General features: G+C 41.9%; 1 protein-coding gene across 1 annotated transcript in view; it reads right to left on the minus strand.

The window, feature by feature from the left end:
• The window catches only part of NMBR (neuromedin B receptor), a 487,260-nt gene extending 475,165 nt beyond the window's left edge, over nucleotides 1–12,095 (minus strand). The window contains exon 1 of the mRNA XM_082252269.1: nucleotides 11,263–12,095. Within this exon, the coding sequence (XP_082108395.1) occupies nucleotides 11,263–11,666 (404 nt within the window). The 5' untranslated portion in view covers nucleotides 11,667–12,095. The remainder of the gene's footprint in view (nucleotides 1–11,262) is intronic.
• Nucleotides 12,096–19,442: the final 7,347 nt, after the last annotated feature.

Consider the following 19,442-nt stretch of genomic DNA (forward strand, 5'->3'; position numbering starts at 1 on the left):
GAAGGCGTTCAGCTCCAAGGTTTATTACAATAACAGCACACTGCTCACTCCGACCCAAAGTGGAGCAAAGCAGGTTTCAGGGCCTTGGCACCTGGCTGATTGCAGGGAATTGAGGTGGATACAGGCCAGTCAGTAAGCAGTGAAAGGGGGGTTGGGTTCATCTAATGATAGGTGGTTGCTATTGTGGCAAACAGTCGTGTCCATGAACAGGTTGGGTTTGCCTCTAACTCAACCTTGACCCAAACACAAAGCTGATTCCTATAACTAAGAAAATGAAGAACCACACCAAGTCATGTAAAAGTTCCTGTGTTTTAGACACAACCAAGAGAAATCAGTAGGATACTGATTTATTGTTACTTTTCCAGAATATTGTGCATAAACCCCAATAGCCACTCATTCTCTGCTCCTGACACATTTCACATTAGTGAAAAGTGAGATGCATCTGGCCTGACCTGTAGCCAGTAAATGTAACCTACATGGGTCGAATCAGGGTGCATAAGAAACCCTTGACTAAAAAACAAATGGTTTGGGTGGGGAAATCTGAAACAGAAAGAATAATATTCAAGGAAACTGTATAATCCCTCAGTATTCTCCTGTAATGTACATAGGAAGCCATCCCTAACTGTAATACCGATAATTAGTTACTTCTGTAATGCTGCAGTAATAATAACTATTGCAACAATATAAATAGCATCTACAGTGCAGGTGAAACAGCAGTATATAGGAGATACTATTAATTTTAAAAACACTTCTTGTTACAGGAACAAATCTCAGGTCATTTGCAGTGTTAGTAGGAATTCATATGTCCAGCTCTGGTCCTGCTGCTAGGCAAATGACAGACTCATGCATTTTTCATGGCTAATAGAAAAAGAACTGACTGTACAGCCAGCTTCACTTATTCACATAAAGGGGGTGGTATCTGGGGGACCCTTTATTTTTAAATAGGACTTACAGCTCCTGATAAGCCCCCACCTGCAGATCCCATAACCACCAGCCAGGCAGTTTTTGGGAAAAGGCTCTTATCTTAAGGGACCCTCCTCCACCCCTTTGCCCCCTATGCTTCAGGAGGGGTGCGCATGCTTAACACCCCCCCCCCCCCACACACACACTTTTCCTTGCCTGCCAAGCTGAATGTTCTGGTAATGGTCTGGTATGTAATTTTTTTTTATTTTTGTGTGGAGACTTCTTTTTTTTATTCTTTTTATGATTTTTGCATGGGTTTTTCACCTTAAAATCCATAGCAGATCAGAAGGGTCTGGTATAGAATTTGGTTGGCTTCACATAATTTTTTCCTTTTTTTTTTTTTTTTTTTTTTTGGCATGGGGCCCCCCTTAAAATTATCAATTTTTTTGCTTAACTATCCCCAGCTCCTTTGCTTTTATGGCTAGGGATTCCTGGCTATGTAAGGTATTAGGGACTAAGACTCAGCGATGTCTGCACCCGCCGGCATTCCTAATAACCAATGACAGCTGAAAGCTGTCATGCATAACAGTGATAGTAATTCCACAATTATATACTGTATGACATTCAGCTGCTGCCCAAGAGGTAAATTTGCAGGTAATTATTCAAAGGCCTAAACAGCCAATCCCTAGGGTCCTTTGAGGTCAGGCTCCCCTTTAGCTCTATCTCCAGTCTTAGGCTCCATGTACACGGGACGCTGGAAATGGCCGTTTAGGAGCAGTTGGGCGTTTTTTTTAGAAGCCCCTGAACCCATCTACATTTTATCTTATCTGTCCATGTACACCAGGTCGTTTGCGGTCGTTTGCGGGCAGTTGCGTTCAGGGACTTTTTTTAGAACGCAATTATTTGCGTTCGAACGTGTGTTTACCGGCGTTTCAAATGCAAAAACGCGTCCGAACGCGACCGGACGCGATGACCCGCGTTTGGCGTTCGCGTTTTTCCATTTTAAAGGGAAATAATTTTTTGGACCTCTAGGAACGGTTCTAAACGCAAACGCCCGCAAACGCCCGCTAAATGCCCGCTAAACGCGGGTACAAACGCGACCGAACGGACGTTTGAAACGTCCTAAAAATTCCAGCATTCAAAGGGACTTTTAACAACGTCCAGTGTACATGGACCCTTAGGATGTTTTTAGTTATTCATGGATTCAAGGATCTCCTGAAATATGAAGGTTGGTAGGAGCCACCAGGTACTGTTTCACAGTGTTTATCGAGCTTTAGCAAAACTCAAAAGTTGCATTTGTGTCAATATTAATAATGTAAGGGTCTACCTGTGGACACATCAATTTGCCACAGTGCCAGCATCACATCAAGTCAATAAAATGTCTGCTACGCCACTTTTCTTGCCCATATATAACAAATAACAGCCCCCATAAACCATCAGGTTGACTGTACACACATACAACATCACAGGAAAGATGTAATGTTTAGCACCTAATAGAATCACTATATCAAAAAAAACAAGCACCATACCAGGTAGTAAAGGAAACTTAGTATATTGTCATCCAATATGGTCGATAACTAGGCAAGCATAAAATGGATTAACAATGGTAATAACACAGTTTAAAATACAAAGTGATTAACAGTAAGGACTAGGCATAAGATGACATTTGGCATCCAGATCTTCATAAATAGTAGCCAGGCCACCTCAAGTGCAGCAGGGAGCAGTAGAAAAAGCTTCAGGGCGTGATCATACGGCAACCAGAATTAATCAGCAGTGACGGACGGACCGCTCCGAAAGGACGACCCACCACTGTGGAGAGGGTGAGGAGACCCCCGAGGTGTCTGTCAGTTAATCTGCAATCTTGCAAATCATGCTGTTTAAGATCCACTATAGTTGTGAGTGTAATGATATAGGAAACTTTTAATAGTGTGTTTTTATGAAAACAATATCACACTATGGTGGCAATTCTTTATTTTATCCCGAGTGTACTGTGTGCAAGGGGTGGAGGAAAGGATTTTTCCTATATCCAGAATTATATTCCAAAATAAGTCCAGAGGCTGTCGAATCAGGACCAGGAGTTGAGTAGTATGATCCAGTGCCCCTGTTGGTAATTAGTAGCTACGCTTGTGAGCCTTTCCATGAGAGTGGATAGGCGTCACAGTCTAGTGAGTTGCTATCTTTTCTGGATTGAGACATTAATTGGTGGAGTGTGAGGTGTATTCCTTCAAGCTGCACACCTGGGATCTTGATTCTTCTTTCCTGGATTACTTTTTCATCTATTTAGAGACTCTATCAAGGATTATATGGGTTTTTGATGGATTGCAATATTATTTTGCTGGTGAATGAGCATCTGTCTTTTCTGACCTTGTTGCGTTTGCGCTACTAATGCCTTTTTTTTGTATTTATTTTATTGTCGTTATAACTTTAAGTAGCAGCAACATGTCCATTAGTGGACATTAAACATCTGGTTTATCCCATACAGGTTATTTATGTGTGCAGGGGACCCTTTTTTATATTTTTATATTCTTTTAAATTCATGAAAAATATTTTTGGCGTTTTATAATACCACATTTATTGTTGCCTAAAAATATGTACAAACATGCCATGTTGCAAGCTATAATATTTATTATATATTTCTACTGCTCACTAATGGTGGCCATACACACTTCAATAAATGATGGATTTCTTTCCCAGTTGATCTCTTCTGATCGTAATAATTGATCCATTTAAAGTAGACAAACAGTTCAGTCATTGCAACTTATGTTTGTAATTTATCAATTGCATCTCTGTTTCCACCATGTAATTTCAAAATCTAAACAATCTAATTACTAATTCATGAACAAAGTATCTTGGTATTGCCGACTGATGCAAAACGATTGATAACATTCCTCTCTGACCGATCAATTCCGTTTGATTGAATCCAATCACAATTTAGTCTAGATCGATCAGAAGGAAAGTTATGGCTATCTGATTGTTTGTGGTTTGAATTGTTTTGATCAGATGAAAAAATGTAAGTATGTATTGCCAACATAAGTTTATTTTTGCCACAGAATCCATACTTTTCTAAGTATTATTGCATTCTTTGATATGTTTTTCCAATGGTACATTCTTAATGTGGAAGCATGGAGTCATGTAAAAAGTATGCAAGGATGTTCTGAAATGCTTTTTTTTTTTTTTTTTAACTTGCCTCTTACATTAAGGATTTTGCCTAAGCACAGAAAATGCACTGTGCATGCTGCAAAGGCTGCATTGCATTAAACGATGTAGCATTTAACCTACATTTACACATGCATGTTTTCTCATTAAACCCTAAAACTGCCTACTTGGCATAATAAAGAACCATGATAATGTGGAAAGTGTATAAACACAGTGACCCACCAGATTTCGTATTACAGCAGTCAATAAAAGATGTTATTTGGCTCCAATTGGGTTTGCTTCTTCTTCTTCTTGCCATATTAAATAAGTCAGTATATGTAACATGCCACCAGCACTACTTTTTAACAACATACATTTTCATGAACATTTCTGAGATTATAGTTGAAAAAGCCACACAAATATTTATACGAATGGCAAGGCTAGTATGTGAAATGAATGAACAGGTCTGTGGATTAGTCTATAGCAGCCTTTCTCCATCTTTTCAACACAGAGGAACCCATGAAATAATTTTCAGGTCTCAGGGAGCCCCTGCTACAAATGACTATATTTACAGCTCATGATACATTAGTGTGATGGTCAGTGGGATGAATGCTCCTTACACTTGTGGACATTGGGAAGAATTACAGATAGCTATAAAGATCAATGGTGTCAGGGGAACTTATATTAGTGGCAGAAATTGCTCATTTCTCAAGGAACCCCTAGCAACCTCTGGAAAAAACAAAACACAGAGCGCTACGAAGACCTCCAGCATATGAAGGGTGGATGAACAGAACTAATAAGCAGCTGAATCCAGGGAGGGGGGGGGGGGGGGGGAGGGGAGGGAAGGGAAAAGAAAAAAAAAAAAAAAAAAAACACAGGCAATAAAAAAGGTTGTAGTTGCAAATAGACATAGGCATAAAATGGTACAATACAATAGGGGACAATGGGATAGCATAAATAGGTTGATGATCCTAAAGGGGATAAAGTCCGTGGGCACTGAGCTGCTCTTCCACAGATGAGGAGGAAGAATCTGTATAGACAAAAAGAAGAGGGGAGAAGCGCTCTAAGTGCAGACAATTTATTGCAGATAACAAGGCAGGTGATATACACTCACTAGACATGAAGACTGAAAAGCTGTATGTGTCAAAGCAATCCTGCAGCCATCCTCTGGAGGGTGTCCTCTGGTCACAGGAAGCCGTATGCAGTACTGTCACTGGCGGTGGGAGGGAAGAAAGCCGGCTGTCTCCCACAACATCAGCGGTGAGCGGTCAAGCGGCTCGGATCTGCGGTTCCGTGTTGCGAGTGATGGATGGAGGCACTCTCACCCACAGGGATGGTGGGATCTGTCCGATGTGTTACGGCATGCACGACGCGTTTCTGAGCATGCGCGGGGTCCTCTGCACCCGGCGCGCTCTTTCATCAGGTGCATTAAGCACCTGATGAAAGAGCGCGCCGGGTGCAGAGGACCCCGCGCATGCTCAGAAACGCGTCGTGCATGCCGTAACACATCGGACAGATCCCACCATCCCTGTGGGTGAGAGTGCCTCCATCCGCTTGACCGCTCACCGCTGATGTTGTGGGAGACAGCCGGCTTTCTTCCCTCCCACCGCCAGTGACAGTACTGCATACGGCTTCCTGTGACCAGAGGACACCCTCCAGAGGATGGCTGCAGGATTGCTTTGACACATACAGCTTTTCAGTCTTCATGTCTAGTGAGTGTATATCACCTGCCTTGTTATCTGCAATAAATTGTCTGCACTTAGAGCGCTTCTCCCCTCTTCTTTTTAGCAACCTCTGGAGGAACCCTGGTTGAGAAGCACTAGTCTATACTATACTTATTGTTTTAAGAGGAACTGTGCTAATAGTATATCTGAGCTGCTATGTTTGATCTTTTGAGACGTCTAGTAGCCTTGCCATCATACTGATCCTTTGCATTCAATACTTTCTGAGGCAGTGAACCAGAATGGGTATGAAGAACAATACTTTTGACTTACAAAGCTACTGACCCTAATGGATCAGAATGATAGCCAGGAAATTTCCATTTTAGCTCCAATTTCGGCAACGGCAGCGGCTGTGTTTCCCTCAAAACACGGTACCTTTAAAGCTGAAATTCTATATTGATTTTTTTTTTTTTTTAATAGTTACATTGGTCCAGTACATGTACTATGCCTGTAGAACTGCTGTGGAATGAGAGAAACATTCTTCTTCAGTCTTCTGAGTCCTGTGAAGAGCACCTGCCTTGCTGCATAGTGAACACAGGGGGCCACTTGTTTGGCACGGGCACAGAACGTCTTGCATTTTTCTCAATGAATGCAACGTCTTCTTTGATTGGATGAGGTGGAGATTGTGATGTCACCACCCCACCTCTCCATATCGTTCCATCGGGCGTTCATTGAGAAAAAGACAAGCTGTTCTGTGAATAGTGCCCGTATCAAGCAAACGACCCCCTGTGTTCATTGTGCAGCAGGGCAGCTGATCTGCACGGCACCCAAAAGACATTGGTGATTGCTGTAGTAACGGTGAATGCTACAGTGATTCTACACTTTCACAGCAGTCTCACAGGTTCTGCATATCCCTAACTCTATTGATCCAAGCTGGACCAATGTAGCCAAAATAAAAAAAATTCAGCTTTAAGTAATTCATAACATATAACAAGTTTTATCAATCTGTTATACTCCAAAAAAAGAGAACAAATTATCAATGCTAAGGAAGAAATAATGCCATTCTAAGAGAATATACTTTGCTGCTGACCAAAGGTTTAGCAGATCGGGGGAAATTTAGTAAAATTGGCGCATAGTGAATCTGGCGCAGCTGTGCATAGTCCCCAATCAGCTTCTAGGTGTTAGCCCTCATTCACATTGAATACGGCTTTGAAATCGTGCAACTTCATCTGAAATCGCACGGTTTCAAAGCCGCATGTCAGTGCGACTTGGAGGCATTCATGGTGGCTTCATGCACAGATATCTTTGCAAGTCGCACCCGAAATCACCAAAAGTAGTGCAGGAACTACTTTTTCAAATCGATACAGCACCGCAAAGTCTCCATCACATCGATTTGAACACTGCCATTGCCGACAATAGGGTACAACGTCAAACCACATGACGCACAACCCCACATGGCCACAAGTTGCTCCGGTGTGAACAGGGGCTTATCACCAAAGCTTAAAGTTATTGTAAAGTCTCGTTTTGTTTTGTTTTCTAAATAACAAACATGTTATACTTACCTGCTCTGTGCAGTTGGTTTTGCACAGAGTAGCCTGGATCCTTCTCTTCTTGAGTCACACTCTGGTGCTTCTGGCCCCTCCCTCCTGCTGGGTGCCCCCACAGCAAGCAAGCGTGCTCGCAATCAGTGGCTCTGAATGTCCCCTTACACTCGGAGCCGCAGCGCGGCTCGCCCACTCCGTCTCCTGATTGGCTCACTGGCTGTGTTCGACAGCAGTGGGAGCTAATAACTCCTGCTTCTGCCAAAAGCCAATCAGGAGTGCGAGTCCCAGGAGAGGCAAGGCTCTTGTGGATTTTGCTGGATCGAAAGGGGGCCTAAAGTAAGTAATGGGCGGGGGGTGCTTGGGGTGCTGCTGCTCACAGAAGGTTTTTTACCTTCATGCATATGCATGAAGGTAAAAAAACCTTGTGCCTTTAAGACTGGTTCACACTAGATGCAGTACGAATTCACTGCAAATTCGCACCGCATCAAAATCGCAACCTGTTCATGCAAACTGATTGCAGAGTGTATGTTAAGTTAGCAGCACCTTGCAATCAGTTTGCAAAACGCAGCTAGATTTGCAAAATCAGATTGCATGGATGTGAACTAGGGTTGCCACCTCATCCCTTTAACCACTTTAGCCCCGGAGGATTTGGCTGCTCAATGAGCAGGCCCTATTTTGCGATTCGGCACTGTTTGAATTTGACAGACAATTGCGCGGTTGTGCGACACTGTACCCAAACAAAATTGACATCCTTTTTTTCCCACAAACAGAGCTTTCTTTTGGTGGTATTTGATCACCTGTGCGATTTTTATTTTTTGTGCTATAAACAAAAAAAGAGCGACAATTTTGAAAAAATAACAATAATTTTCACATTTTTTTATATAAAATTCTCAAAAAATGTTAAAACCAAAATTTTTTAACATTTTAGGCCAATTTGTTTTCTGCTACATATTTCTGGTAAAAAAAAAAATCGCAATAAGCGTATTTTGATTGGTTTGCGCAAAAGTTATTGCTTTTACTAACTACGGGAAAGATTTATGTCATTTTCATTGTTTTTTTTTTTTTTTTACTAGTAATGGCGGCGATCTGCGATTTTTTTTTTGCGGAACTGCGACATTGCGGTGGACAGATGGGACCCCTAACTGACATTTTAGACACTTTTGGGGGTACCAGTGACATTACTACAGTAGTCAGTGCTAAAAATATGCACTGTTACTGTGAAAATTACACTGGCAGGGAAGTGGTTAACTGTATTGGTGATCAAGGGGTTAAATGTGTCCTTAGGGGCGTAATTCTAACTGTCGGGGGGGGGTGGCTTGTGAAGTAATCACAGAGAAATGAGATCCCATATAGCAGGATCACATAGCCTCTGTGATCATTTCAGGGAGAATGACAGACGGCTGTGTTTACATCAGCCGTCTGTCCTTCTCTCTCTGCTGCAGGAGATCACGAGTAGCCGGCGGCTATCGGAGCCGCCGGTCACACGCGCTGGCTCCCCAGGGAATGAGCGGGGGTGGGAGCGTGCTGCCGGTGGCGTGCACTCGCCCCCTACAGTCTCCTGAACGAGCGACGTAGGGCTACGTTGCTTTGCCCAGCAGCGGCAGAGTGCCGCAGTATATGTACGGTGGGCGGGTTTAAAGTGGTTAAACCAGGACACATATTAATTACACAGGTTCTGAGGCTAATATAATGCACATAAGGCACTAAGTGAGTTTAATTACCACCTTAATCAGACTCAGAACCTGTGTAGTTAATGTGTGTCTTAGTTTAAAGGGATGAGGTGGCAACCCTAATGTGAGCACCCATGCATTCCGATTCTGGTGCGGACAAAAAAAGAGTCCTGCACGAGTTTGGTCCGAATGTGATGCAAATGCAGCCATACCATTTGTATAGCTGAATTCTCATCGCCCAGACATCACAAGTGATCTGCACAGTAATTGGGTGCGAATCATAAGCAATGTGTATAAAAGAGGGGGAGTGTTCAATAGCTAGTTAAATGTGTAAACTGAACTCACGCTAATGTGAGTAAAAGTGACTTGTGCGATGTATACATATAAATAGGTATCAAGTCACTTAAAATTACTATTCAATAAACATAATTCAACAGTAAAAAACATATGCATTAAAACTTAATTTCATGTGCATAAAGTGCAAAGTGCCAAATAGTGAATATGTGAACCACTAGGGAATAAAATGAAATGACCAAAGAAAGTGCTATGTGCTAATGAAAATTGATCACCCTGATCAATAATATATATAAATAAATAAATAGATAAAACTAATCGAACCACCTACCATACATTGCACAAGTCACTTTTCTCACATTAGTGTGAGTTCAGTTTACACATTTAACTAGCTATTGAACACTAACCCTTAGAATCTCACTCTACACATCTTTCATACACTCTTCATTGGCAGCGCCAATCACTTCCCCTTCTTTTATACACATATATGATATAACCCCCTCCAGGGTTATATTTTTGAAGTGGGCTGCAGCTAAGCTTTGGTCTCTCATCCTAAGCGCGGATTTTCCTTGCTTTTCGATTTTGAATCATAAGCAATGTCTGCCATCCCACTAGTGTGAACTGGCCCCTTACAACAACTTTAATTGAACAAGCTGAAGTTAGAAGCTGATTGGTCACTATGCACAGCTGCACCAAATTCTGTGTGCTTTATTATTAGAGTCCTTTCACATGGGCTTTCCGCTCGGCGGACTCTGTTTTACTCAGCGGGGATCGATCCGCTGATCCCCACTTAGCAGGCGGATGACAGCTCCATCTCCGCTCTGTGTGCAGAGACAGACTTGTCAGATCCCCGCTCTCCTCTATGGGAGATCAGATGAAAACAGACTGCCTGTCCGTTTTCATCCAATCCGATCTTCCAGACGGTTGGAAAATAGGGTTACCATCCGTCTGTTTTTTATTTTTACACAATCGGATCAGAGAGCAGCGGGTGTCAGTGGACATGACACCGCTGACATCCGCTGCTCCATAGAGGTGCATGGAGTATCCAATCAGGTTCGCCTGGAAAACTCACAGGCGGACCTGATCAGAAAGCCCATGTGAAAGGGGCCTAAGTGAGTTTAATTACCACCTTAATCAGCCACAGAACCTGTGTAATTAATGTGTGTCCTAGTTTAAAGGAATGAGGTGGCAACCCTAGTGTGAGCACCCATGCAATACAATTCTGGTGCGGACAAAAAAGGGTCCTGCACAAGTTTGGTGCGAATGTGATGCGAATTCAGTCATACAGTTTGTATGGTTGAATTTGCATCGCACAGACATCGCATGTGATCTGCACAGCAATGGGGTGCGAATCACATGCAATGTCTGCCATCCCACTAGTGCAGCCTTTTCAGCACAGAGGAACCCTTGAAATAATTTTCAGGTCTCAGGGAGCCCCTGCTACAAATGACTATATTTGCAACTCATGATACATTAGTGCGATGGCCAGTGGGATGAATGCTTCTTACACTTGTGGACATTGGGAAGAATTACAGATAGCAAAAAAGATCAATGGTGTCAGGGGAACTTATTTGAGAGGCAGAAATTGCTCATTGCTCAAGGATCCCCTAGCAACCTCTGGAGGAACCCTGGTTGAGAACCACTGCTACTGTGTGAACTGGTCCCTTACAACCCCTTTAATTGAACAAGCTGAAGTTAGATGCTGATTGGTTACTATGCACACCTGTGCCAAATTTTATGTGCTTTAGTTTTAGTAAATTTCTTCCATTGCTTCTAGTTTTTATCCTGTATTATGCACAGATTTCCAAAACTACAATAAATATCTGTGCATCTGTTTCTTCTAATCTGTATCAAGAGTGAGATTCAAAGGAATAATAGGCTTCTATAAGTATTCAGAACAATGATATAAAATAATTGGATGAACCCATCTGTATCTCTACATAATGCTACTAAATCAACACACAGTAGAAAATGACTGTAGAGCACATTAGGCGTTTATTAACGCCTTTAGAAGTGTTATACACTGCTAATTGCAGCAGCTGGAAAAGCTCTTACCTGTCAGCACTGAGAGCAGTGAGTGTAAACACAGATACTCCCACAGAAGTCAGTTGGATGGAAGGGATGAGCTTACAGCACACTTCCCCGAGCATCCACTCCTCGAAAAAGAAGCGGAAGGCATCCACCGGTACACAGGTCACCAGCAGCAACAGGTCCCCGGCAGCCAGGCTGGAGATGAATATATTGGGCACACTTCTCATGGCACTGTTAGTAATGAAAATCTTTACAAGGGTGATGTTGCCCAAAAGTCCCACCACGATGATGATTAAATACACAGATGGGATGACACATCGGATGATGAAGAATGCCATCTCCCTACCCTGGGGAGGAGAGTTTTCTGGCAGGACCTGACTCCCATTACCCTGGATCAGAGTGATGTTCCAGGTCTGCCCGGTGATCATCTTCAACAGTTGGCAAATGCAAGCAGGGTGCCCAACCAGGATCGTCTTACTGAGCAAGTTTTCCAAAGTTTTAGCAGCTTAGGAAAATCGATAAAAGCCAATGTCCACAGGGCATCGCACAGTCCTGGAGCATTAACAGCTACAAATGAGAAGCTTATGTGGAATGCAGATTGTGGATAGCAGATTGGACAGGCAGCCAGGAACTTTGGTGGATGGCAAACACTAAGCTGCAGGCAGAGATCTTTAGCTGCTGCGTGCTGCACACTGCAATGCTCTTATTATACTCTACAGCCTGATGGTCCTGGGAGGGGGGAGGGACTGCATTCAGCCAAAGCTCAAAGCCTACAGTGAGGTGTGCTTGGACTCTTCACAGAATCAGAAACACTCAATCACTTCTTCTATCTGTCATCAGCCTCTTCATATTATTCACTGGGGATGGAATGCCTAATAGTAGTCTAGACTTCATATGAAATCATAGATCAGGGATCCTCATAGAATAGATGAATCAGTGCAGCGCAGCAATTGTCGGCTGGATTGCTGGAGGTGAAGAAGCTGTTCACACAGCAGTGCTGAAACGGACCTACTAGTGTTCCAATGAAATCATAGATCAGGGATCCTTATGGATGAATCAGTGCAGCGCAGCAATAGCCGGCTGGATGGCTGGAGGTGAAGGAGCTGTTCACACAACAGTGCTGAAACGGACCTACTAGTGTTCCAATGAAATCATAGATCAGGGATCCTCATAGATGAATCAGTGCAGCGCAGCAATAGCCGGCTGGATGGCTGGAGGTGAAGGAGCTGTTCACACAGCAATTCTGAAACGGACCTACTAGTGTTCCAATGAAATCATAAATCAGGGATCCTTATGGATGAATCAGTGCAGCGCAGCAATAGCCGGCTGAATGGCTGGAGGTGAAGGAGCTGTTCACCCAGCAGTGCTGAAACGGACTTACTAGTTTTCCAATGAAATCATAAATCAGGCATCCTCATAGATGAATCAGTGCAGCGCAGCAATAGCCGGCTGGATTGCTGGAGGTGGAGGAGCTGTTCACCCAGCAGTGCTGAAACGGACCTACTAGTTTTCCAATGGCCACTGATAGTTGCACTCAATTCAACTGCTATTAAAGTGGAGTTCCACCCATTTTTGGAACTTTAGATCTATGTAATCCCCTTTAAAATGGCTTTTACCAATGGAAACTTTTTTTTTTTTTTTTTGCTAGTAAATACCTTAATTTCGGCTTTATTCCTCCTCTCCTCACTTCCTGGTCCGATCGGCGATGACGTCATTCGGCGATCCGCAGTGTCTGCTGGGATGTATTCTATTCCAGAAATCTCGCAGTAGCTGTATCTGTACTGAGCCGTGCCTGCCCCGCCTCCGCCCCACCTCCGCCTCGCCTCCTCTAATTGAGTTGCATTGTATGAATGTATTAAGGCTGTTCTCTGCCCCGCCTCCGCCCCGCCTCCTCTCATTGAGTTGCATTGTATGAATGTATTAAGGCTGTTCTCTGCCCCGCCTCTGCCCCGCCTCCTCTCATTGATTTGTAAGAGGAGGCGGGGCAGAGGCGGGGCAGAGAACGGCCTTAATAATTTCATACAATGCAACTCAATGAGAGGAGGCGGGGCGGAGGCGGGGCGGAGGCGGGGCAGGCACGGCTTAGTACAGATACAGCTACTCCGAGATTTCTGGAATTGAATACATCCCAGCAGACACTGCGGATCGCCGAATGACGTCATCGCCGATCGGACCAGGAAGTGAGGAGAGGAGCAATAATGCCGAAATTAAGGTACTTACTAGCAAAAAAAAAAAAAAAAAAGTTTCCATTGGTAAAAGCCATTTTAAAGGGGATTACATACAGCTATGTATTCCAACCTATTAAAAATGGGTGGAACTCCGCTTTAACATGTTCTATACAGAAATATCACATACTCTATATTTTCTAAAGCTTGCTGGCTAATTAAAGTTTTGCTTGTGAAGACATTATCAGTGTGTGGCTTTACTTTTGGATTATACTGTGCTAAAGAAGGCAATTCCCTCTACTTTCTCCTTTATTGAATTGTATTGTAACTATTATCTTCCCTTATATTGTAAAGCTCTGGGCAAAATGTTGGCGCTATATAAATCCCGTATAATAATAATTCAATGTGTTTAAGTCAATGGCACAGACAAAAAAGCATATTATAGACTGCAGAAGCCTGGAGAAGTCAATCCAACTCTCTTTTTTTGTCTACTAATTTATAAAAGGTGAGATCTGATTGACTGCTCCAGACTACTACTGTCTATAATGTGCTTTTTTTCTGTAATAGGTGTTGCGGAAGAGCTGACTTATTTTCTAATGCATGTTAGAGACATGTAGAGCCATATTGTATGTCCAATAATAGTCCAATGAGTAAGTCAATGAACCTAAATCCAGATATAAACCGTAAAATGAAAAGACATGACTGTCTACCTAGAGCAACCTTTTTTTTATTTCTACTAATTAATAAAAGGTGAGATCTAATTGACTGCTCCATGCTAATACTGTCTATAATATGCTTTTTTTCTATTGAATTGTTTTCAAATGCATGTTACTGGAACAAATGTATTGACAGTCTTGTGTACTGTTAGAGGCTTACTGTAGGTCCAATAGTACTCCAATGAGTAAGTCAATGAACCGATATACCTGAATACAGCTATAGGCAATGTGTGCGAAAACACATAACTGTCTACCTACAGACACTTTTTTTTATTCCTACAAATAATGAAAAGTGAGATCTGATTGACTGCTCCAGGCTACTGCTGTCTATGCTTTTTTCTATTGACTTATTTTCTATTGCATGTTACTGGAACAAATGTATTGACAGTCTTGTGTACTGTTAGAGACATAATGTATATCCAATGTGTAAGTCAATGAACCAATGGACCCAAATACAGCTATAGGCAGTGTGCGAAAACACATGACTGTCTGCCTAGAGCAGTGATGGCGAACCTTGGCACCCCAGATGTTTTGGAACTACATTTCCCATTATGCTCATGCACTCTGCAGTGTAGTTGAGCATCATGGGGAATGTAGTTTCAAAACATCTGGGGTGCCAAGGCTCGCCATCACTGGCCTAGAGCCATTTTTTGTTATTCCTACTAATTATTAAAAGGTGAGATCTGATTGACTGCTCCAGCCTACTGCTGTCCATAATATGCTTGTTTTTTCTATTGACTTATTTTCTAATGCATGTTACGGAAACAAATGTATTGACAGTCTTGTTAGAAATATACTGTAGGTCCAATGAGTAAGTCAATGAACCAATGGACCTGAATACAACTATAGGCAATGAGTATGAAAACACATGACTGTCTACCTACAGACACCTTTTTTTTTATTCCTACTAATTAATGAAAGGTGAGATCTGATTGACTACTCCAGGCTACTGCTGTCTATAATATGCTTTTTTCTATTGACTTATTTTCTATTGCATGTCACTGGAACAAATGTATTGACAGTCTTGTGTACTGTTAGAGACATAATGTTTATCCAATGTGTAAGTTAATGAACCAATGGACCCAAATACAGCTATAGGGAGTGTGCGAAAACACATGACTGTCTACCAAGAGCCACTTTTTTTTTATTCCTACTAATTAATAAAAGGTGAGGTCTGATTGACTGCTCTAGGCTACTACTGTCTATAACATGTTTTTTTCTATTGACTTATTTTCGAATGCATGTTACTGGAACAAATGTATTGACAGTCTTGTGTACTGTTAAAGGCTTACTGTAGGTCCAATAGTACCCCAATGAGTAAGTCTATGAACCGATGGACCTGAATACAGCTATAGGCAGTGTGTGATAACACATAACTGTCTACCTAGAGCCACCGATTTATTTCTACTAATTAATAAAAGGTGAGATCTGATTGACTGCTCCAGGCTACTTCTGTCTATAATATGTTTATTTTCTGTTGACTTGTTTTCTATTGCATGTTACTGGAACAAATATATTGTCTTGTCTGCGCTTAGAGACATACCGTATGTCGAATTTGTAAGTCAATGAACCAATAGACCTGAATTCAGATATAGGCAGTGTGCAAAAACACATCACTGTCTACCTAGAGGCTCCTTTTTTTATTCTTACTACGGTAATTAATACAAGGTGAGATCTGATTGACTGCTCCAGGCTACTACTGTCTATAATATACTTTTTTTCTGTTGACTTATTTTTTAATGCATGTTACTAGAACAAATGTATTGGCAGTCTTGTGTACTGCTAGAGGCATACTGTAGGTCCAATAGTACGCCAATGAGTAAGTCAATGAACCAATGGACTTCAATACAGCTATAGGCAGTGTGCGAAAACACATGACTGTCTACCTAGAGCCACATTTTTTTTATTCCTACTAATTAATAAAAGGTGAGACCTGATTGACTGCTCCAGGCTCCTACTGTCTATAAAATGCTTTAATTCTGTTGACTTTTTTTCTATTGATTGTTACTGGAACAAATGTATTGTCTTGTGTACCGTTAGAGGCATACTGTATGTCCAATGTGTAAGTCAGTGAACCTGAATACAGCTATAGGTAGTGTGCGAAAGCACATAACTGTCTACCTAGAGACACATTTCTTTTATTCATAAAAATTAATAAAAGGTGAGATCTGATTGACTTCTCCAGACTACTACTGTATATAACATGTTTTTTTTCTAATAAGTGTTGCTGAAGAGTTTAATTATTTTCTAATGCATGTTACTAGAACAAATGTATTTACAGTCTTGTGTACTGTTACAGACATAGGGTTTTTTTCACTAAAGGCAAAAATACTGTGCACTGCAATTGCACTTGCACCGGAGCTTAGTAAATGAAGAAAAACGTCATCCTGCAAAGAATACTCAATCACAAGCAAGGGAAATAAAAAACAGCATTTTTGTTTGTTCATGATTGGATTATAGAAAGCAACGGAGCTTCCCTCATTTTAGAGCCCCCCTCCATCAGATCTACAGGGAATGCACTTAAAGTGCACATGCAATGCACAGTATATTTGCCTTTAGCAAATTAACCCCCCTGTGTATGTCCAATGTGTAAGTCAATGAACCAATAAACCCAAATAGAGCTTTAAGCACAATGTGGAAAGACATGACTGCCTACCTAGAGCCACCTTTTTTATTCCTACTAATTAATAAAAGGTGAGATCTGATTGACTGCTCCAGGTTACTACTGTCTATAATATTCTTTTTTCTGTAACAGGTGTTGCTGGAGATATGATTTGTTTTCTAATGCATGGTACTACTGGAACAAATGTATTGAGTCTTGTGTACTGTTAGAGACATACGATATGCCCAATAATAGTTCAATGTATAAGTCAATGAACCAATGGTTCGGAACACAGCTATAGGCACTGTGCGAAGGCATGACTGTCTACATAGAGCTACCTTTTTTATTCCTACTAATTAATAAAAGGTGAGATCTGATTGACTGCTGCAGGCTCCTACTGTCTATAATATGCTTTTTTCTGTAATATTTGTTGCTGGAGAGTTGACTTATTTTCTAATGCTTGGTACTGAAACAAATGTATTGTTAGTCTTGTGTACTGTTGGAGACTTTGTGGTTTATTTAGTAAAGCTGGAGTGTTCAAAATCAGGTTTACTTCTGCATAGAAACCAATCAGCTTCCTACCTGAGCTGGTTCAAATAAGCTTTGGCAATAAAACTTGGAAGCTGATTGGTTTCTATGCAGAAGTGAGCTTGGATTTGCACTCTCCAGCTTTAGTAAATAAACCCCATAGTGTATGACCAATTACAGTCCAATAAGTCAGTGAACCCATAGACCTGAATACAGCTTTAGGCACTGTGCAGAAAGACACGACTGCCTACCTAGAGCCACCTTTTCTTTATTCCTGCTAATTAATAAAAGATGAAATCTGATTGACTGCTCCAGGCTACTACTGTCTATAATATGCATTTTTTTTTCTCTAATAGGTGTAGCTGGAGAGTTGTCCTATTTTCTAATGCATGGTACTGGAACAAATATATTGACAGCGTTGTGTACACTTGGAGACATATGTGCAATAAATTCACAATAAATTCACTGCTTTTGTGTTTTGCTTATGATAAAAGGCTCACAATGGAGTACATTACCCTGAAATGAATCCCATTCTGTGCTGTTGCAAACCCTGCATTATAAGCAATGGGAAGCTTGAAGAAAAAGTTTGTTATAACCCTGTGTCATACGATAGAGTGGATCAGGGGTCTTCAAACTATGGCTCTCCAGTTGTTCAGGAACTACAATTCCCATCATGCCTAGTCATGTCTGTGCAAGTCAGAGTTTTACAATGCCTCATGGGAGGTGTAGTTCTGCAACAGCTGGAGGGCCGTAGTTTGAGGATCCCTGGAGTAAATAGTCTGTAGTCTACATAGGTTAACCCCTCAATGCCTAGAAAAGTGGGCTTTACATCCCAGCTGGTTGAGCTGTTACTGGAAGCTTTTGATTATGACTCTGATTGGAAGTCAGTAGGATGGGCTCCCAATCGAGTAACTGCAGTGGGAGCCAATGGCAGTGATCACATCTAAAGAATTTGGGGATTAACCCCCGGAAAAACCCAGCAAAAAAGTAGGGGTCTTCTATTAAAATAAATGGACTATCTCGGCACCATTTAACCACTTAAGCCCCTGACCAGGGGGTATTTTGCGATTCGGCACTGCGTGACTTTAACGGACAATTGCGCGGTCGTGCGACGCTGTACCTAAACAAATTTGGCGTCCTTTTTTTCCCACAAACAGAGCTTTCTTTTGGTGGTATTTGATCACCTGTGCGATTTTTTGATCATGCGCTATACACAAAAAAAGAGCGACAATTTTGCAAAAATAGCAATATTTTTCACTTTTTTTTATATGAAATTCCCCCAAAAAAAATGTAAAAATCTAAATTTTTTAACATTTTCGGCCAATTTGTTTTATGCTACCTATGTTTGGTAAAAAAAATCGCAAAAAGCGTATTTTGATTGGTTTGCGTAAAAGTTATCGCGTTTACTAACAAAGGGAAAGATTTTTGTCATTTTTGTTGTTTTTTTTTAACGCGTAATGGCGGCGATCTGCGATTTTTTTTGCGGTACTGCGACATTGTGGCGGACAGATCGGACCCTTGACTGACATTTCTGACACTTTTGGGGTTACCAGTGACATTACTGCAGTAATCAGTGCTATATATATGCACTGTTACTGCAAAAATACACTGGTAGTGAAGGGGTTAACTTTATTTGAGAGGGAGGGGCTGTGTGTGTCCCTAGGGGCGTGCTTTCTACTGTGATTGGCTGTGGCTTGAGCTGTAAGGACACTGATCAACGGATCTACATAGTAGATCCGTGTGATCAGTGTCTTTACACCGAGGAGAATGACAGGCAGCTTGTTTACACAAGCTGCCTGACTTTCTCCCTCTCCCCCGCCGATCGCAGAGTGGCCGGCGGACATCGGTCCGCCGGTCATACGCGCGGGGGGGTCCGTGACCACGCGGGGGCGCGCCTCCGGGGACGCGTGCTCGCTCCCTAGACCCTCACAAGCAAGCGACGTAGCCCTACGTCACTTTGCCTGTGAGGGGCTGACCGCCGACGTAGATAGTCGTGCGGCGGTCGGCAAGTGGTTAACAACCCATTTGAAGTATAAAATTACAAATTGTATTAAAGACAAAGGCAAAAAGAAAAATCATTTACCTAGATACATAAAATCACATCAATCATTTAGTGGTTGATTTATATATACAGTATATAGTGGTCACCAATAGTATGGCCCCCCTAATGAGGTAAACCACATGGGGGGGTCT

This window comes from Pelophylax lessonae, assembly GCF_965119305.1.
Source record: "Pelophylax lessonae genome assembly, chromosome: 3".
In the NCBI taxonomy this organism is placed as follows: domain Eukaryota; kingdom Metazoa; phylum Chordata; class Amphibia; order Anura; family Ranidae; genus Pelophylax; species Pelophylax lessonae.